Source organism: Leptonychotes weddellii, chromosome 10, assembly GCF_054177405.1.
Source record: "Leptonychotes weddellii isolate Sample4059 chromosome 10, ASM5417740v2, whole genome shotgun sequence".
In the NCBI taxonomy this organism is placed as follows: Eukaryota; Metazoa; Chordata; class Mammalia; order Carnivora; family Phocidae; genus Leptonychotes; species Leptonychotes weddellii.
Window position 1 is genome coordinate 23,632,358 of NC_138378.1, and position 21,351 is coordinate 23,653,708.

A 21,351-nucleotide genomic window follows, 5' to 3' on the forward strand; every position below is an offset into this window, starting at 1 on the left:
TTTTTTTTTTTTTAAAGATTTTATTTTATTTATTTGACAGAGAGAGAGAGAGAGCAGGAACACAAGCAGGGGGAGTGGGAGAGGGAGAAGCAGGCTTCCCGCCGAGCAGGGAGCCCGATGTGGGACTCGATCCCAGGACTCTGGGATCATGACCCAAGCCGAAGGCAGACGCTCAACGACTGAGCCACCCAGGCGCCCTCCCCCCCTCTTTTTTTTATAGAAGCTTCCTCGTTTTCTGTTTGTCCAGTGTTTCCTTGTAATTAAGTTGAGGTTACACAGTCTGGGCCAGAAAACTGCATAGGTGATGTGTTCTCAGGTTATGAAATCTGAAGACGCAATACATTTTTAATTAAATGCAGAGTAAAGGGAATCAACAAATGCTATAGGAATCGTTGAAAGGAGATAAATAGATTGGAACGGTCAGGAAGACATCACAGTTTACCAATTAGATAGATTTAGTTTACTGATTTGGTAGAAAGCATGTTTCTAAATAAAATTCACCACTTTTCCTTCTGTGTCAAATTTTGCATTAGGTAATGCAATATGTATTACTGTCTTCTGCCAGTTTTTATTAAGCTTACTCCTGTATTAAACAAATCAAGAGGAAATTATTTGTTTTTAAATTTAATGAAATTGTCTTTCAAATGGTAATTAAGGATCTGCTGATTATTATGCAAGGTTCCCCAAGTGATTTGGATCAATATAAAAAGACAGTGAACTTTAATGTATGAGAACAAGTCTTTATTCCCTTCCTGGTTTCATCAACCATTAGAGTCAGCCTGACGGTTTGTACTCCTGGCTTTGCCACTATTCTAGAGCCTTTTAACACTCCTCCTTGAGCTATAGAAAGCTGTTCTTGCCAGTAATTTCTGTAGATTGTGTAAATGGTAGTAATGTTGATGGGTCTCTCCTTGATGCCATTTTTCCCTTCCAGGCTATCTTATAAAGAACGTCCAGACTTTAGATAGGGAGGTAACAAGCTACTTTGCAGAGTACAATTAGGGCCAATTTAATTTTAAGTAAGTTTCTTGGGTTTATTATTATTTTCTTTCCAAGTTATAGGAAACACTGTGGTTAACACATTTGGGACCTAGTCATTGGTTAACAGGTAGAAGAGCCAGAGGTATATTTGAGGCCATTATTGTAAGATGATTTTTTTTCTTCTCATATGCTTTTAAAAAATAATTCCTTGGCCTTTATGCACTTTGTGTTCGCAGTTTAAAGAAAACAGGTCTGAAACAAGGTCTTACCCCCAGCTGCTTCTGAACACAGTGACCACCAGATCTCCAAACATCAAGTCCACCTTCGTTCGCCAACCTGTCTGACATGTCGGGACCCGTGCCAAGCAGGGCCAGAGTTTACACAGATGTTAATACACACAGACCCCGAGAGTACTGGGATTATGAGTCACACGTGGTGGAGTGGGGGTAATTGTTTCCTTTTACTTCACTGTCCTCACTCAAAGGCTGACTCTTGTGGATTTGTTGAGTAATTTGTATCAGGAATCCTTCCTGACTGTGCATTTATAAACTTCAAGATTGAAACCTGATTTGTGTTTACTTCTGCAGTGGAGAAGCAAGGTATTGCTTTGGCAAATTAAGAGTTTTGATGGGTTTACCATGTAAAAATTATTTCCGTCTCTTACTCTTTCCTTGGACTTATATATTCTGGATAAAAGGCTGGTAACAAAGAGTTAGCTCTCAGCTTATCTCAGCTAAGGGCTTCACAGTTAGGTGAGAATTAATACTTGAGAGACTTTAAAAACACCAAACTCTTACATAAAATATTTTTGCGGTCAGAGAATGTTGTCCCATGATGATACTGAAGGATGAAACAGATCTCCACAAAGACATCCTCTGTATGATAGAAGCAAAATTAAACCCTTGTCAGCATTTGCCCTTATCATGAGGCTAGCCATTTGTAACACGGAATTCAACCCAAATTCCATTTTGAACAGTTGCAGTTTACCTTAACAGCTGTGTTTGCCCCTCATTCTCTGTGCAGTCTCTTTCGGATGTTTGCATCTGTTGTCCCAACGTGTATGCAGTTAATTGATCAGGTCATACTTATTGTGATAAAAGCCTTTTGACATGAAATACAAAGAAAGCATTTGAAAACACATAAAGCTACAGCTCCCATATGCTATATTTTATGTCTGTTCACATGTACATAACCTGCAAGTGGTTAAAGGTAGTCTCCCAAAATTGGCATAAGGATGTATTGTCAGCCTGATGGGACCAGGATTTTTAACAGTAAGTGCATTGCCTCTGCACAGAGAGGCACAGTGTGCTTCAAAGATACCATCAAGAACCAGTGGTATCAGTAAATGTCATAATTGATATTCTAACAATTCCCCTCATATCACAGGCTTTGGACTCTAGGAATACCTGTGTTTTGCTAAGGAAATTTCAACCACTCTCTTCAAATTGAGTGCTTTGCACTTAGTTGTGCTTAAATAACACTCAACAACCCTTTTGAGTTTTTGGCATGGTGCTGTTTGCTTGCTTGCATTTGTTATCTGTGCCCACCCCACAGAATTCAACCAGAACTAAGAGCTTCCTTCCCCTTGACCTGCCTTAATACATTGTCCATTGTCCTTAGTACCTTTTGCCTTATCTGTTCATTCACTTTCTTTTTAGCTGCTTGAGGAAAATGGATGGCTAATTTGTTATTTGGATTTTCAGTGTCTCCAGCAGGAGTAAATAGAATTTAGACCTTATGAAAGGGACCATGTTTGTCATTCTTTAAAGCAAAGTCATCTAAGTTGTATTCAGAGGCAGGGAGAAAATGTTGACATTTCCCTCATTTTTTACCTCTGATGATGCTAGTAATCCTGGGATATGGGTAAAAGTGAGGAAGGGACACCTTATTATGGTTCATGATCTGTGGTGTGATTTGCAAACTCCACTACATGGACTGTTCTCAGGGTTTGCCTTGGAGCGCAAGTGGGAGGTCAAGCCTATATGTTGAAAGCCACTTATCTGCAAAAAGGCCCATTAAAAATGAGCTGCTTCCAAAGTGCGCCTGAATTGAAATATTCTTGTAATACGTATTGACTTTCTGCTGGGCCAGGCATAAGAGGACAGGAATATATAAAAATTATTCTCTAAGGGAAAGCTGTTTGTTATTGGACACAAACACAACAAACCCTAATAAAAGCTAGGTATGTATGGTATGCCAGTAGAAATATAAACAATTTGGTATTTGAAAGAATAATTGAAAGGCTTACATTTTTGTAATTCTAGGACTTGGAACACACATTTTTATTGAATGGCCCAATTTTTAAAGTACAGAGATTATTTGAAGTACCTTTCATTTCTTTTACTCCTCCTGGTAGTAGTTTTTTAAAGTTAATTAGTGCCCTATAGTTTGAATTTTTAAAATCATTGTGACTTTGAGTCTTTCTGTTTACAGTAATCAAGATGACTACCAGCTGGTTCGAAAATTAGGCCGGGGTAAATACAGTGAAGTATTTGAAGCTATCAACATCACAAATAATGAAAAAGTTGTTGTTAAAATTCTCAAGGTGAGTATAAGAAGAGAGAGACTATAATTTCAGAGATATTTGGAATTTAGATTTTTTTAAGTAATAGTACTTAATTTTTTTAAAATACCTTTTTAAAAGTAGCATTTGAAAGGGTTTTTGGAGTGCTTTAACACCTTTATTATATCCTATGAAATTGTTGGAAGAGGTTCTCTTTATTTGACAGATCAGGAAACTGAAGCAAGATAAGTGATTTGACTCAAGTCATACAGCTAGATTTTGATAGAGGGAGGGAGTAAGGGTTCAATCTTCTCTCTTCCAGGTCTTGCCTAATACTGATTTCCTAGATTTTTAGTTACAGTCCATCCTTTTGTTTTCAAGAAGTTGTTACTTCTTCTGTGTAAGGATAAGGAGTCAGAAATGCAGGCCTTTAAATAGCAGGCAGATACCATCAATGCAGCTAGTCTGATGTACGTGCCCATATTGGAGGATGTGAGTGATGGGTAGACTGCAGCATGTGCTCCAGCGCCGGCTGATAATTGCTTCGCAGTAATGAAGTCTAGTGTTACTGGATACTCTTTGCAAAAAGAAAGTAGAAATTTATATTTATATATAAATTACCCTGATTGTTAAATGTTGGCTCAGGAGTTTTTAAAAATGCTCTACAGGCCAGGTTTGGCCAGTAGGCTACCAGTATGCAACTCCTAAGTTAATTTTAACTGTACTGTGCAATATCAGATGCCAGGAACTTAGCATATAGTTCCTTGCCGTGGGAACTTTTATATATTTGACACTGAGAAGCAGAGGTTCCCAGACGTCCTCAATTGATAGCCACCCATATTGTTTCAGTAAGCTTTAAGTAGCTAAGTCCAAATAACAAAGTGTTTATTTTAGCTTGGGTGCCATTTAAAATGCTATATACATAGATTGAAAGAAAGATGTCATTTTATTCTTATATAACCATAATTGATTAGTATTGGGATATGTACATACACCTGTCAACCACTGCACAGTTTCTCAAATGTTGGAATAAGTTGGACACCAGTAGCTTCATGTCCTTTTCAACATTGATTTCTGTACAGTATTTGCTTTTTATCACAGCAGCAGCTAAAAACCCAGCTTCACAAAAATGCGTCATCAAAAGGGATGTAGTGCAATCTAATGTTGAAACTATGAACGATCTCAGGCTGGTAGTATACTCTGTATCTGGCAGATACTGGGTATTGATCGATTTTTCCCTCAAAAATTAAAAATTTCACAGAGCCCCCATGAATTTGCTATGGTGCCATGGCACACCTTATGGGAAACAGAAAGTTTAAGTATTTCTATCTGTCTTACACACGTAGAAAGAGAAGTAGGCTGGATATCAGAACATGTGGATTCTAATCCATACTCTAAAAGTAATTAACCTTGGTAGTCCTTTTAACTATCTAAGGTGTTTGCTCATCTGTGCAAATGAGATAATCTTGCTTTCCCTGTCTTTCTCAGAGTTGATATGAGGATCAAATAAAAAATTATATATAGAAATAACACTTTGGAGGGGCACCTGGGTGGCTCAGTTGGTTAAGCGACTGCCTTCGGCTCAGGTCATGATCCTGGAGTCACGGGATCGAGTCCCGCATCGGGCTCCCTGCTCGGCAGGGAGTCTGCTTCTCCCTCTGACCCTCCCCCTCTCATGCTCTCTGTCTCCCATTCTCTCTCTCAGATAAATAAATAAAAACCTTTAAAAAAAAAAGAAATAACACTTTGGAGGCAGAACTTCTGTGTAACTGTAGGATGATACTTACATGGAAAGGGATATGATAAAGTGATAGGTTATCTAGAGTCATATAAAAGGCACGAACAGTAGGTTTCACAGTTCAGAAGAAGGTGGTGGTTAGGAAAAGGTCCCAGGAGCTGTTTTCAGGCCCTGAATGGAAGGAGGATTTGGATAGGTGTGGGTGGGAGTGGAGAAGGGGGGAGTGTGATTTAGAATGCACAAGATAAGAAAAGAGGAAGAAACAAGTGAGAAATGTTTCATGTGGAAGATGTCAAGTGACCATACATGGGAGGTGAACTTGGAAAGGGAGATTAAATTGGTGGTCACCTAGAAAATATCATCTCTGCATTTTGAGTGGGGGCTGGGAGTTGAAAAGACTTTTTTCAGCTCAGTCTTTTCCTAACTGTACTGTATATTTTACTGTAATTATATAGATGGTTATAAGTATAGATGAAGTTCATTCATAAACTGTATTTAAAGTTTTTAATCTCTCCCCCCTATTTATTAAGACAGAATAGTTGTGTTGATCACATTAAATTAGGGTTTAAGTCACCTGCCTGGTCTATCACAAACCAGCTTTGTAAGTTTATAGATTTTAAGGAGGAAAGTTTCATAAACCAGTAGCTTTTCGCCAAAAACTGGCAGTTGGGAAATAGTGATTTAGTAGAAAACAGGCTAGATTGATGGGTTAGTCCCTGGAAGGTAGAAAGATCTCCCAGATACTCTAGCAGATGATAAAGATCTGATAGTTGAAGCAAAAAGAGAAAACTTCCAGTCAGCCTGCTTCCCAGTCAGAGTGTATTGAGTTCTAATAGCAAGGCTAAGAGCTGTGGATTGAATTAAATGTGGACTGTGGGAGTCTATTAGTAACAGTTTCCATTTATTGTCTAATTTGAATTGGCCCCTATTCTAACTGTGGTATTTACATTACAACAGTTCTTCAAGGCAAGTGTAAATTCAGAAACATTTAAGTGCTTTTCCCAAAGCTGCATAGCTACATAGCCAGATTTTGAGGATGGTCTGTATCCAAGACTTGCTTGCTTGTGTCTGTATCACGTGCTTAGGACTTAAGGCAAGGTTACAAGAGTTTACGATACGGTTTGGTAGTTCCTAGACCTGGAGTATCAAACCTAGGAAGTATCTAAGAATTGCTCTCTAGCTGCAATCTCAGGATTCTGATTCAGCAGTTCTAGGTGGGACCTAGGAAACTGTATATTTAAAAATCCAGGTGACTGTTGATCATGAAGTTTAGTAACCACTAATGTTGATGAAGAGATGATACATACTTAAAACAATTTCTAAGAATCATACGCAGTGTATCAGTAGTCTGAGGTGACTGACACCCTAGGAAAGACCTACATACATGGTCCAGGGTAGCAGACATGGGCCACATGGGGCTACTGAGCATTTGAAATGTGGCTAGTGCAAATTGACATATGCTGTGAGGATAAAATATACTCAATTTCAAAGGCTTAGTACAAAAAATATATATATAAAATTGCTTATTAGTAATTTTTTATATTTACATGTTGAAATGGTAAGATTTGGGATACGTTTTTGTTAAATATATTGAAATTTGTCTGTTTCTTTTCACTTTTTTAATGTGGTTACTAGAACATTTAAATTAAAATACACATGTGTGGGGCGCCTGGGTGGCTCAGTCGTTAGGCATCTGCCTTCAGCTCAGGTCATGATCCCAGGGTCCTGGGATTGAGCCCCGCGTCGGGCTCCCTGCTCAGTGGGTAGCCTGCTTCTCCCTCTCCCACTCTCCCTGCTTGTGCTCCCTCTCTCTCTGTGTCTCTGTCAAATAAATAAAATCTTTAAAAAAATAATAATAATAAAAATAAAATAAAATACACATGTGGCTTGCATTGTATTTCTTTTAGACTAGCACTACCCGAGCTATTTAGAAGGAAGGCTTTGTGGAGGAAGTGCAGTTGGACCAAAGCCCTCTTCAGAAAAATGAAAAGGATGTCTGTATGAGAACAGATGTAAAAATGATGGATGAGGATGAAGGAACATGGAAAATATACTCAAGGGGCTCTGCAGAGTGGTCTTTTTAAAATGGAGGGAGGGGGGTTCATTTATAGGAATATTGGCGATAAAGCTAGACAGATATTAAGGGTTATATCCCAGCCATATTCAGATAGATGTACTCCTGTTGATCATTTTTACCCATAATGAAAGGCTTAGGGAACTTATGTAATTTGCTGTTGGCACACAGCCAGCAGGTAATGACAGTGTGATTCACCTTACACAGTCTGACTCCACAGCCAGCATTTAACCCACAGTTACGCTGCACAAAGATGGTTTGGCCATCCTTGCTGTTGGTCCTGACTTCCTTTAAGATTTTATTTATTTATTATATTTTAGGGGTGGAGAGAGAGAATCCCAGCAGACTCTGCGGTTTGCGTGGAGCCCAATGTGGGGCTCAATCTCACAACTCAGATCATGACCCGAGTCAAAACCAAGAGTCAGAGGTTCAACCAGCTGAGCCACCCAGGCGCCCCTAGGGTGTTTATAGACTTAGAGGAAGGAGTGGAAAGAGCCCATTTTTCATCCTAATTGACAAAGAGATTTTTATAAGCTAGATCTTAGTGTTACCATTTACATTCCTAGTTTGTATAGTTTTAAAAAGTTAACGTGCTAAGATTGACAACTGGAATTAAATGCTAGTTCTGCAGAGGTCTGGTCTTTGGGATGAAGACTTTTCTTTCAATTCTACATTTGCTAAGTACCGCAGAATACCTGGCACAGGGCTTGAAGGGGATTCAGAGATGAGACTGGCACATGTCCTTCCTTCAAAGAGTTCATAAGTAAGCCATTTATGTATTACTTTACGTATTGAAATACTCTGAACTAATTTCACTAATACACTTTCATCCTTTTAGCCGGTAAAGAAGAAGAAAATCAAGCGTGAAATAAAGATTTTGGAGAATTTACGAGGCGGTCCCAATATCATCACACTGGCAGACATTGTAAAAGACCCTGTGGTGAGTATAGTAGGCGCTGGCAAGGCCCACCAGGGCTGAGCTGGTGTTTGACCCAGAGCACAACTGCCCTCTTTATTTTCCCCCCTCGACCGTTAAGTCCTGCTTTAAAAGTGCTTAATCAGTTATACCATTTAACTAGCTTGGGTCTTTCTTTCAAAGAGACCTCCACCCACAGACTATTTCTTATTCTTCTAGGCTAAGAGACTGATAGCACTGGAAACTGAAATGTGTTAATCCATTTTGCAAACTCAGGTCCGATGCCGATGGGCGATGGGCGCATTGTCGGGCTGCCTACAGCCTGGTGAGACTTCAGCTCCATGTCTTCTGTTTGAAATCCATCCCAAAAATGACCCAAGTGTGGTGATGATCAGAGCGGGGAGGGCTTGTAGCAGTAGAGGGTTTCCTACTACTGAGGCAAGGACTACCAAATTCACCATGTAGTATCCGCAAACATTGTGCCCACTAAAGCTGCCAGGGTTGTTGCTAATGTGTTTTCTTTTTCTTTCCCCTAGTCACGAACCCCTGCCTTGGTTTTTGAACACGTAAACAACACAGACTTCAAGGTATAATATATAACCAACCATTTCAAGGTGTTGGGTTTTTAGACACATAGAAAGCCTTTTAGTGATGTTACTGTTAGAAGAGCTTCCTTCTGACTTGCTTAAAAAGAGCTTTTCATCCTTACAGTGCTAAATTTTAAGGTAGAGAAACTCCTGTACAAGCAGTGTCCACTTCCCACATCTTGATATTTTGCTCTTTCGTTCGTTTTGCGCTCTTTTTAATTACCAATACATTTACTTCTCACCACCTCTACAATTCATTTAACAGTTTCTGCAGACATCACACCTAATAAAAGGCCACAGCACATGTTCAGTCAGGACCTGGCTGTAGGGCATTTCACTTTAAAACAACTGTATTGAAGAAGGAAGGTATTTGGGGCACCTGGGTGGCTCAGTCGTTAAGTGTCTGCCTTCGGCTCAGGTCATGATCTCAGAGTCCTGGGATCGAGCCCCGCATAGGGCTCCTCGCTCTGCGGGAGGCCTGCTTCTCCCTCTCCCACTCCCCCTGCTTGTGTTCCCTCTCTCGCTGTGTCTATCTCTGTCAAATGAATAAATCTTTAAAAAAAAAAAAAAAGAAGGAAGGTAGTTTGTATGTACAAGCAAGGACTGCTTATACCTTGGGACTCCTCAGAAACTCTGGGCTATAGATCTTAAAAGGGGGTGGGTAGAGAAGGGTGGTGTAAATTCTGGTATAATACAAACCTCTACAATAGATCTCTGACTTCCATCCCATCCAGTGGCCTATTTATTTCAAATAGTTCTTAACACCAAACAGGTGTACAGCACAGGAATATGGGCACTCTCTTGGGTTATAAGCTGTAAAGGTATTTGACTTGGCTTGTGCACCAGTCCAGTATTAAGAATGTTACATATCAATAAATGGGTGAATCCTTTGCTGAGAGAAGGAAAAAGAACTATTTTAGAATCAGAACAATAACTTCAAGGAAAACTGTCAGAGGATATCACTAACCATTTAATGATATGTAGATGTAAAAAAAATCTGCAACTTTTTGGAACCAGGAAAGAATACATGACAGTTGTTTCGAGTTTACTTTCAAATTGGGACAGGAATAATTCTGTTAAATTGACAGATTTGTCAGCAAGCCATCTTGCATACCCACTGCTGATCCACAGTGCCTATAACTATGTAAGCCAAAAATGGGTTAGTTCCCTACTAAGGAGGTTGTATATTTGCCAAAATGCCTTGTATGAGAAGGTCTAGAGATAAGTGAAAAGCAGACTATAGCAAGTGTATAACATCAATGCATGTTGCATATATAAATTGAAATCTAGCAGTGGATTATAGCTTGAGCAATACAAGTTTAAGTAAGTCTTCACTTCTACATATAAAGACCCAAAGTATCTCCTTTAAAAAGCAAATTTTCTGGGGTGCCTGGGTGACTCAGTCGTTAAGCGTCTGCCTTCAGCTCAGGTCAACATCCCAGGGTCCTGGGATTGAGCCCCGCATCGGGCTCCCTGCTCGGCGGGAAGCCTGCTTCTCCCTCTCCCATTCCCCCTGCTTGTGTTCCCTCTCTCGCTGTGTCTCTCTCTGTCAAATAAATAAAATCTTAAAAAAATAAAATAAAATAAAATAAAAAGCAAATTTTCTGTTGGAGATGTAGAGACCAGTGAACAAACAGATCTTGGAACAGTGGCAAATGAGCCAAGCCTTGGTTTGAATCACTACAAAGATGAGAAATTGCCTTCCTATCAGCATTATTTTCATGGCTCAAATGTTGCGTTTGTCTTTAACAGCAATTGTACCAGACGTTAACAGACTATGATATTCGATTTTACATGTATGAGATTCTGAAGGTAAGGGAACCTGGAATACTAAATATCTTTAGTTTGATCTTCCTTTTGTTAAATAGTCCAATTAACTGTGGAAAAGCCAGTGAGTTACTTTTGAAAAGTATGTTGAAAGAAGGGGCCTCCTCATAAAAGGTCTTAGTAAGTTAATAGCATCAGAGCCCGTGTGGTAAGGTAAGCATTATGGAATAGAGTCCAGTAGGAATGTAATTTAGAATGCTTTGGAAACGGCATTTAGAAGTGAGCTGGGACCCCTTTAAAAAGTATTTGTTATCTCTGTCGTGCTCCTGTGAAAGTTACAATTAAATTGTCAAAACTTACAAAAATAACTTTTGATATGCTAGCTTCTGGTATACTTTACTTAAAATTCAACAAGTGAAACCCGTAAACTAACTCAGCCCTCAAAGGGTCATTATCCTAAGGATTATGTAAATCTCTCCTTAAGAGATTGCTGACTTAGAGTGGACTTTGATTTCTCAAGTGGGATCACCAATTATCTTGCTCCTAATAAGCATTAAGATCAGCTTTATAGATGAAAAATAGCTACAAGGTGGCTAAAGTTTCTTACCAAATGACGGTTGCTATAAAGCCTGCATTTGAACCTTATAGTGCCCTAAAGAGACCATGCCAGCAGAGATATTTGATTTTTCCGTTGGCTTATGCAGTATTGTGGCAAGCAGGACCTCACAGAGTTAAGGATACACTTGTCTAACCCTGGGAACCATAAGAACCCAGGTTGCCCTTCAGGAAGGACAAGAACTTGGCCAGTGACATCAGCTGGCTTGAAGGCTGGGATTAGCAAACCCCAAAGGTTATGCTGCTCAGTTCACCCTAGTTTCAGATTGGACATGGTTTTCAAATCAGATTTGATGTCATAAATAAGGTACAGGGGACAAACAGTAAAATTTTTGTCTTTGTGGGCCATAGGGTCTTTCTCACACTACTCATATCTGCTGTGGTAACAGAGAAGCAGCCAGAGACGATATGTAAACAAATAGGTATGGCTGTGTTACAATAAGACATTATTCACAAAAACAGGCAGCAGGCCATATTTGGCCCATGGGCTGTGGTTTGCCATCCTCTATTGTGGACTCTTAGCTGCTAGAGAATTATTGTTCTTCAAATGAGAGGTTTATAGGACAGACCAGTTTTCTTCTGAGGGGCCTATGTTTGTGAAAATAATCCAGCCTTTGGGTAAGGGGGGAGAGATTGGAAGTAATGCTATTGGTATACACTTTGGGTGTTTTTGAACAGAAAGGAAGTTGAAACAACAGTGTAGGAACAGAACTTGAAGTTCAGAGGCTGTGAGTTTGCTTGACTATGGAATCTTGAACAGGTGTCTGAAGAATAGGGTGGGAGTGATTGTCCTAACCTTGACTCCCAGGGGTGAGGCTAGAAGGAAAACTATGGAGGAAAAAGATGACTTTAAGAAAATCACTTTTCAGCAAGCTGACTCTTTCTTTCTTACCTGTTCCTCCTACAGGCCCTGGATTATTGTCACAGCATGGGAATTATGCACAGAGATGTGAAGCCCCATAATGTTATGATTGATCATGAGCACAGAAAGGTAAAGTGATAGACTGCCAAGTGTTACTTATTTGTATGATAAAGTTATCAGCCCATCTTCAACATCTGTCACAGTCACTGTTACCTACTAAGCACTTGATAAATGTTTGGTAAGTGAATGAACTCATTAATGAATCAGAATGTTGAAATCAATATTCATATTCCTAAGAATACTATCAAGAAGGAAACATTTGGGGCCCCTGGGTGACTCAGTCAGTAGAGCATTCAGCTATTGATCTCGGGTTTATGAGTTCAGACCCCATGTAGGGCATAGAGATTACTTTGGGAAAAAAAAGGGGGAAGGAAACCGATTAATGGGCAAAACATTAGCTTTGGGCAAGAGAGCTGGCTTCTGGTTTCATTTATTAAATAACTAGTCTCTTGAGGAAACTCCTTTCTCATTTGCTTCCTTTTTCTTACTTGTAAAATGTAAATTGGTTTGTGTGCCACTAGGTTATTGTGAGAATTAACTATACACAGTTGTAATACAGATAAAATATTCAGAAAATGCTGCTGCTTAGTTGCAAGTGTCATGAGGTCCCTGAACTCTACAGATGCTTTTAATAGAGCTGCACTGACCACATGGCTTTATAGTCAGTTTTTTAAGGTGACCAGGCCCACCTTTTGTAGGCAGCGATGGCTATCTGTTGTAGACTTTGGAGACATAGTTGATTTATTCATCAGCTAATAATTCTTTTAGATCCACACTGTGTAATAGGTATTGATCTAGAGGCTGGAGATGTAGGTGTGAGACAAATAGACAAAAAAATTCTTGTCCATAGGAAACTTGTATTTGTGGGAGGCTGGTGGGATAGAAAGTTAAAAGTGATGTGGAAGAGGGACGCCTGGGTGGCTCAGTCAGTTAAGCGTCTGCCTTCTTCCCAGGTCATGATCCCAGGGTCCTGGGATCAAACCCCATTTCGGACTCCGTGCTCAGTGGGGAGTCCCCTCTCCCTCTGCCCCTCCCCAGCTCTTGTACGTGTGCGTGCTTTCTTGCACACTCTCTCAAATAAAATCTTTTTATAAAAAAAGTGATGTGGAAGAGAAATAAATCATGAATAGGGAACGGTGGAGGGTATTGCGGTTTTAAACAAGGTTGTAAAGGGAAGGTTTCATTGGGAAGGTGACATTTTAACGACACTTGGAGGGAGCCAGCCATGTAATCACAAAAACAAATGTGTCCCAGATAGAAGAAATTGCAGGTACAAAGGCCCTGAGGCAAGAATGTGCCTGGCATGTTGGAACAGATAGAGCTGGAAAGCATGAACAGGTGAGAGAGGAACAAAATGAGATCAAAGAGGTAAAGAGAACCAGATCATGTAAAACCTTAAAGATCATTGTCAGGCCTTTTCTCTGAAGATGCAGAGCTTTTTTGCAGGGTTTGAGCAGAAGATTGACATAGTCTCACATTTTAAAAAATTCATTACGTATCTGTTAGAACGATTAAAATAAAAAGTGGCAATACCGCATACTGGCAAGAATGCAGAGAAACTTGATCTCATGCATTGCTGGTGGGAACATGGAGTGGCACAGCCATTTTGAAAAATGCCAGATTGGGGCACCTGGGTGGCTCAGTCGGTTAGGTGTCTGCCTTTGGCCCTGGTCATGATCTCAGGTCCTGGGATCAAGCTCCACATCGGGTGCCCTGCTCAGCAGGGAGTCTGCTTCTCCTCCTCTACCCCTCTCCCGACTCGCAAGCGCGCTCTCTCTCTAATCTTTAAAGAGAAAAAAAGAAAGAACGAACTAGTGATAATGCACAGCTTGCTGGATTTCATGCTGAGGGGAAAAAAGCAATCATAAAAAGTTACACTGAGTCCATTTTCAAAATGACAAAATTGGAGGTTGAGAACAGAGGGGTTGCCCCAGGGATTAGGAAGTGAAGGGGAAGGGATAGCACAAGGGACATCTGTGGTGATGAAACAGTTCTGTATCTTCTGGAAGTTCTGTGAGTCTACGCATTGATAAAGTTGCAAAGAACTGCACGCCTTCATGCATGTAAAACTGGAAAATAAGGTCTGTTTGAATTGTGCCAATATTGATTACCTGGTTTTAATGTACTGTAGTTAGGCAGCATGTTACCATTAGGGGAAGTTGGGTGGAGGATATACAGAACATCTCCAACTTTGTGTGAATTTATAATCATTTTTAAATGAAAAGCTTCTGCTCTGTAGGGAAGAACAGAGGAAGAGGACAGGGGTGAATGCAGGGAGACCAGTTAGGAAAAAAGGCTATTGCAGTAAGTCAGATAGGAGGTGGTGATGGCAGAATGTGGTAGAGCCAATTGACAGATTTGCAGTACAGTGTATGGGAAACAATCCAGGGTGAAAATGTTTTACCTGAATGACAGCATGAATAGAATTACCTTTAACTGGGAGGGGAGAGGCCGAGTGAAGCAGGTTTGCAGGGAATAATCAAAGGTTTGGTTTTGGAGAGCCTCAGTGGCTCAGTTGGTTAAGCGACTGACTTCAGCTCAGGTCATGATCTCGGGGTCCTGAGGTTAAGCCCCTAGTCGGCTTCCAGCTCTATGGGGAGTCTGCTTCTCCCTCTCCCTCTGCTTGTTCTCTGTCTCTCTCTCTCTCAAAGAAATAAAAATCTTAAACAACAAAAAAATTGAGTTTTGATATGTCTGTTAGGTGATTGCAAGAGTCAGCTGGCAGGAGGCATGGGCCAGAGTTTAGGTGGAAAAGGCTGAGGTGCTGTGAAGCCACAGACCAGAAATGGTCATCTGGAGTACTTGCTGGTAAGAAGAGAGTCAGAAAGAGCTCTGCAGCACTAATGTTAAGGGGGTAAGAAGAACAAGCTACAAAGGTTATGCTTTCTTTTGTACCTTTTGCTACATTTCTCTTCATTACCGAAACAAGGAAAACACTGTATGTACCTAGTTAACAGTGAACTTACAGAGATGGTGCCAGAGTGTCAGGCGCTGCTCAGGCCCTACTGCTCATACTTCAGATCATTGTGCTTTGCACAGTGGGCAGATAAGGTTGCCTCTTGGGCTTGCCTACTTCTTTTTTTATTTTGTGGATACATTTTGATAGGAGCTGTTTATGTGGCTTTTCCCTTCATTCACTCAGCAAATTCTTCTTAGGATTTTATTCATTCATTCATTCATTTATGAGAGAGAGCTGGGGGAGGAGCTGAAGGAGAGGGACAAGCAGACTCCGTTCTGAGCGTGGAGCCTGATGCAGGGCCCGATCCTACAACCCTGAGACTATGACCCAAGCCAAAATCAAGAGTTGGATGTCCAGCAGGCTGAGCTACCTAGGCACCCCACAAATATTTTTTTCTGCATACTGGGCATTATGTTGAATTGTAAAAATTGCAGAAGTGAATTATACAGTCTTTTCCCTCAAGGAGCTTACAGTGCATAATTGAAAAAGAAAGGTGGAAAACAAATATACAATAAAAGAGTTGTAGATTCTATTAAAGAAATATATTTGAGGTTCAGGGGGCTAAAGGCAAGCATTAGTTCTACTTGGATAATTTAGAAAAGACTTCATTGAAGGGCTAACTTGAATATCTCAAAAGATGGGGATATGTTCAGTTAGGAGTCTAGGTTAGACAATGGAAGACACTCTAGTCAGAGGAACAGTTTGAGAAATTGTGCAGAATTATAAAATGGGATGGTGTTTTTTAGGAACTATAAATCTCACTGGAGCACAGGAACTAGATCATGGAGAACCCTGTATGCCAAGCCAAGAAGTTTGATTTTTTTTTTTTTTTAAGATTTTATTTGAGAGAGCACGAGCATAAGTGGGGGGAGACAGAGGGAGAAGCAGGCTCCCCACAGAGCAGGGAGCCCAATGTGGGGCTCAATCCCAGGACCCTGGGGTCATGACCTGAGCTGAAGGCAGACGCTTAACCCACTGAGCCACCCAGGCGCCCCAAGAAGTTCGATTTTCATCCTAAATGCACTAGGTAGTCACTGGAAATGTTTGAGTAAGAGAGTGACATGGCTGGTATTTTTAAGAGTACTCTGATGACAATGTGAGGGGTAGCTTGAAAGATAAAATTACTCATGATTTATTCTTTTTTTTTTCTTTCAGCTACGACTAATAGACTGGGGTTTAGCTGAGTTTTACCATCCTGGCCAAGAATATAATGTCAGAGTTGCTTCCCGATACTTCAAAGGTCCTGAGCTACTTGTAGACTATCAGGTGAGAAAAGAAGGGCAGATAAAATTTCAGTCCTGTGTTTTTCACTTAATTTGTGAAAAATGTTGTTTTGTGCTTTTGAGTAGGCTATTTATGCACATACATGGCTGTCCCTTTCATGAGTGTAAAATATGAATTACTTCAGTTCATCCATCATAACTTGTTATTTTTATTGTCATAATATCAGGAGAGTAAGACTAGATCTGCATTTGATCTAACTGAAGAAAAGATACACCAAAGATACTTTTTCTAATCAGAAATTCCAGAGCTAGTTTGAGAATTGTGAGCTAGGTTTAACCAATGTTAAGGTAAACTCAAAAATGTTCTCTTATGATTTTCCTAAATTGTATTCTAAAGACCTTCTGCTTACCAAAAAAAGGAAAAAAACCCTCCTTCTCCTCACAGAAACAAAGTCCTTGGGAGTACCTTTCATGACTGGTCCTCCCAGGTGTTATTATCAGATACCTTACAAAGCTCAGACTCTGTCCTAGAAATTTCTTTTCTGGAATCCTGAGACTATTGCCTGAATTCAAAAAACATTTTGTGCATAAAAATATTCTATACAACATTATTTATAATGGTGATGAAAAACAAAACACAGTCTTATTATAGGATAAAGATTAAATTTTGAAACATTTATGCATTATAATAATGCTACACATTAAAAGTTTTCCATGGGCTGTAACAATTTGGGACCTTCTTAGGTAAGTGGAAAAGCAATTCCAAATAGTATACAGATTGCTTTTTTTTTTTTAAAGATTTTATTTATTTATTTATTTGAGAGAGAGAGAGAGCAGGAGAAGGGGGAGGGTCTGAGGGAGAAGCAGGCTCCCTGTCGAGCAGGGAGCCCGATGCGGGACTCGATCCCGGGACTCCAGGATCATGACCCGAGCCGAAGGCAGTCGCTTAACCAACTGAGCCACCCAGGCGCCCCAGTATACAGATTGTTTTGAAACAGGGTGGGGGCATAGAAAAAAAGACTGAAAATACATGAAGGTGTTACTGGTTTTTGGATTTTGAGTCCGTGGAGTTGTGTGTGTGTGTATTTTTTTTTTTTTTTAAGAGTAAAGAGCAATTTTTATTTTGAGAAGATACTTCATTCTTATTTTATATATGATAACTGACTTTTTTACTTTAATGCAGATGTACGATTATAGTTTGGATATGTGGAGCTTGGGTTGTATGCTGGCAAGTATGATCTTCCGGAAGGAGCCATTTTTCCATGGACATGATAATTATGATCAGGTGATAATGTTGTTCCCATTAGGGAACCTACTGGGCTAACTTAGTGATGGCCAGATCTGCCTACCCATTAGAAAACTACTATGGATCTTGTTAAAATACAGATGACCGGCCCCCACTTGAGATCTGTTGATTCAGAATCTCTTAGGGTAGGCCCCTAGAATAATTTTCAATTTATCACTTCTTCAGCCAAACTGACACTGATTTTCAGATTGGTGTTTTGGGAGCTACCACTTTAGCCTTTTGAAATCAGAGTTTTTTCTCCTAGTCTTCTTAATGTGCAGTGCTTGCTTTATTGTGAATACACATGTAAATTGTTTTATAAAACATATATACAAATAAAAGTAGTTTAAGAAATGGAATATTACCTTAGAATCTCCTAGTGGTGAGCTTTCCTTAGAGTTATTTCCTCCAATATGTTGGGAATGTTTCCTCCAATATACTGGTTTATATGTGGTATTTCTATGATCCTTTTGTCTCTTTTTATGGATTAAGTTGATGTTTGTCAGTAGAAATATAGATGGTGTTTTTTTATACTAGCTTCACTTCCCCTTTCATTCAAGAGAACCTGGAATGATTCTAGGACCATGTGGAAGGTACTGTTGCCTTGTTTGAGCACAATGCCCATTTTTAATGAGTCAAAGAATACCACCTGAATTCAGTTAAAATCAGTAACTCTACTGTCAGGACCATGCAGGATTGAGGAATACAGCAAAAAAAGAGAAGAATAGTCCCTTCTCTCACATGGTTCATAGTCTATCCAGTAAGGGAAAGAACATGTAAGGCAATAAGTTGCAGTCATAAATGTCAGAGTAGAGTTGTAGACCAGGTACAAAAGGCAGTTAGTGGGAGTGAGTGGTCTGAATGTACAAGAGCATATTCCCAAAAGAAGTGACACCTCGGTTGGGTTGTGAGGTGGGGGAAATAAAGCTTGACCAGGGAGACATTTCAAGGGGAAGGAACAAGGTTATAAGACAATTTGCTTTTTTCCTGACACCTTCATATTGAGTAATAATTAGGGAATTTTATATGGAAATCCCTTCCTGCCATGCACAATTTTTTTTTTTTTAAGATTGTATTTATTTATTTGACAGAGAGTGAGAGAGGGAACACAAGCAGGGAGTGTGTGAGAAGGAGAAGCAGGCTTCCTGCCAAGCAGGGAGCGCGATATGGGGCTTGATCCCAGGACCCTGGGATCATGACCTGAGCTGAAGGCCCCCATTTAATGACTGAGCCACCCAGGCGCCCCACAAAATTTTTTTTTTAAGATTTTATTTATTAGAGAGAGATCACAAGCAGTGGGGAGGGGTAGAGGAAGAATTAGACTCCCCGCCGAGCAGGGATCCCAGTGCGGGACTCAATCCCAGGACTCTGGGATCATGACCTGAGCCGAAGGCAGACGCTTAACCAACTGAGCCACACAGGCACCCAGAAATTTTAAATAAATTGTGACGAGTTCACATTCATACCTTTAACCATGGCACCCTTTTCTGTTAATTCACTTATGGCTGGTTGACTTAATTATGTAATGTGTTTGTGGTGTGGGTTTTTGTCTCTTTTCAATCCTAGTTGGTGAGGATAGCCAAGGTTCTGGGGACAGAAGATTTATATGACTATATTGACAAATACAACATTGAATTAGATCCACGTTTCAACGATATCTTGGGCAGGTAAGTCATAAAATCTGTGCTTCTGTCCTTAAGCACTTGGATGTAAACAAATACTACATTCTCTTTGCCAACACTGCAAGTGTGTCATTGGTCTGGTGATGCAGGGTGTTGCATGGGTAGGCCTGTAGTAAAAGCATTGAACTGAATGGCCCATTTCCCAGATTCACTTACCAGGAGTCTGAGTGTAGAGAGTATGGTTGGCAGATTCTGTCAGTGAACGAATTGTAGGTGTCAGGAGAAGAGTACAATTGAGTCAAAAATCAAAATCTCTTAATTTAGCTTGTTTCTCCAAATGACAAAACCCTAAGAGTAATAGAAAAAGGAAATGCATTCTTCAAGACTGATTTGCCGACAGTCGACTCTGACAATAGGAACTAGACAAAATACAAATTCATTAACCACTTAACTGGAGAAGGTGGACTTGCCTGATGAAAGGGCTTTTGCTGACCAAGTGGTAGAGATGTCAGGAATTTTTGTGGGGGTGGGAAAGAGGCCTGATTAACCCAGCACCTGACCTCTTTGCTACACAGGAGCACTTAATCCTGTAAAGTAACCTGAATTACGTTTTGTAGTATCGTGAGGACCCAGATTTCTCTTTTCTGCAACACTGCTATTTCCAGTCTCTCCAATTAGTTTTGTTGTCTCCCTAGTGGCAGAGTGGTACAAGACCTACTCTCTTGAGCTTTGATCTTTTTTTGCTAGTGGCTGGGCTACTAGCCACTAAAGAAAATGTAGAAGTGAAATGTTGGGCTTCTGTGCCCCTCAGTCTATTTCTCATTCCCCCTTTGGCTCTACAGACACTCCCGTAAGCGATGGGAACGCTTTGTCCACAGCGAAAACCAGCACCTTGTCAGCCCTGAGGCCTTGGATTTCTTGGACAAGCTGCTGCGATACGACCACCAGTCACGGCTTACCGCAAGAGAGGCCATGGAGCACCCCTATTTCTGTGAGTCCAGCTGTCCAGTCCACAAAGCTTGTGCAGGCCCACCCAGCCGACTCTACAAGGCAGGGGAGAATATGTGTTGTGAAGAAAGCTCTGGGCCCAACAGAATTGAAATCCCAGCTGCCCTTAGTGATGGCAACTGTCTTGCAGAATTGTTGGGAGGCTTCTAGTTCTCTAACAGAGTGTCTGCCACATGGTGACTCCCAAGTAAACTGCTTTTCTTCCCGTGTGGTGACGCTTTTTGAGTCTGGAGTGGTTGGATTAGAACAGCAGCCCTTTGTCTGACCTTGTCTGCTACTCATTCATTGGAGAAAGCCAGGGAGGCTTGAACATCTTATCATATGAACACCATGACCTAGGTTTGTGAGCATAGCTAACTGCGCTGTCCTGGGTGAAAATGCCACTTAGTCCCACACCATCCTCACAGTGACGTTAGCCTCAGTGTTGGATCGCTCCTTGGGGAGTGGTGAGATGGTTTTATAGTGAATTGATTACAATCTTGCCCAGTCTTCTGTACCTGAAGCAAGCTGACAGGGTGACTGAAGTGGAGAATGAAGTCTGCTCATAGCATCAACCTGCACAAACCTGTAGCTTTGGCCAGTTGTGCACCATGCTTGACAGCTGAGTTGTGGACTGCAGTAAAAGCAGTTCAGTCTGATAATACATTACTGTCTTGGCCGGGTTAGATTGTATTGTCTCATTAAAACCTAACAAGATCAGGGCAAGAGCCTTCACCATGAATTAGACAAGTAATATAAAATGGCTCAGTCGTTGGGCATCTGCCTTTAGCTCAGGTCATGATCCCAGGGTCCTGGGATCGAGGTCCGCATCAGGCTCCCTGCTCTGCGGGGAGCCTGCTTCTCCCTCTCCCACTCCCCCTGCTTGTGTTCCCTCTCTCACTGCCAAATAAATAAAATCCTAAAAAAAAAAAACCTAACAAGATCATTTTTGTTTTAAATTAGCTGTGCTCTGGGGCGCCTGGGTGGCTCAGTTGGTTAAGCAACTGCCTTCGGCTCAGGTCATGATCCTGGAGTCCCTGGATCGAGTCCCGCATCGGGCTCCCTGCTCGGCGGGGAGTCTGCTTCTCTCTCTGACCCTAACCCCTCTCATGTACTCTCTCTCATTCTCGCTCTCTCAAATAAATAAATAAATCTTTAAAAAAAAAAAAAAA

At 40.7% G+C, this 21,351-nt stretch overlaps 1 protein-coding gene across 9 annotated transcripts in view; it reads left to right on the top strand.

Annotated features, from left to right (window-relative positions):
* Positions 1-21,351, top strand: part of CSNK2A1 (casein kinase 2 alpha 1) — a 47,516-nt gene that overhangs the window by 20,094 nt on the left and 6,071 nt on the right. For 4 of the 9 annotated variants that reach the window (XM_081833044.1, XM_081833043.1, XM_081833046.1 and 1 more), the window contains 10 exons: positions 1,218-1,427; positions 3,415-3,526; positions 8,135-8,236; positions 8,749-8,799; positions 10,552-10,611; positions 12,089-12,172; positions 16,218-16,328; positions 17,469-17,570; positions 19,137-19,237; positions 20,035-20,183. In XM_081833044.1, coding sequence (XP_081689170.1) covers positions 1,327-1,427; positions 3,415-3,526; positions 8,135-8,236; positions 8,749-8,799; positions 10,552-10,611; positions 12,089-12,172; positions 16,218-16,328; positions 17,469-17,570; positions 19,137-19,237; positions 20,035-20,183 — 973 coding nt within the window. In that variant the 5' untranslated portion in view covers positions 1,218-1,326. Of the gene's footprint in view, positions 1-1,217; positions 1,428-3,414; positions 3,527-8,134; positions 8,237-8,431; positions 8,538-8,748; positions 8,800-10,551; positions 10,612-12,088; positions 12,173-16,217; positions 16,329-17,468; positions 17,571-19,136; positions 19,238-20,034; positions 20,184-21,351 lie in introns of those variants that run through there. The other 5 variants (XM_081833048.1, XM_081833050.1, XM_081833049.1 and 2 more) reach the window with 5 other exon arrangements.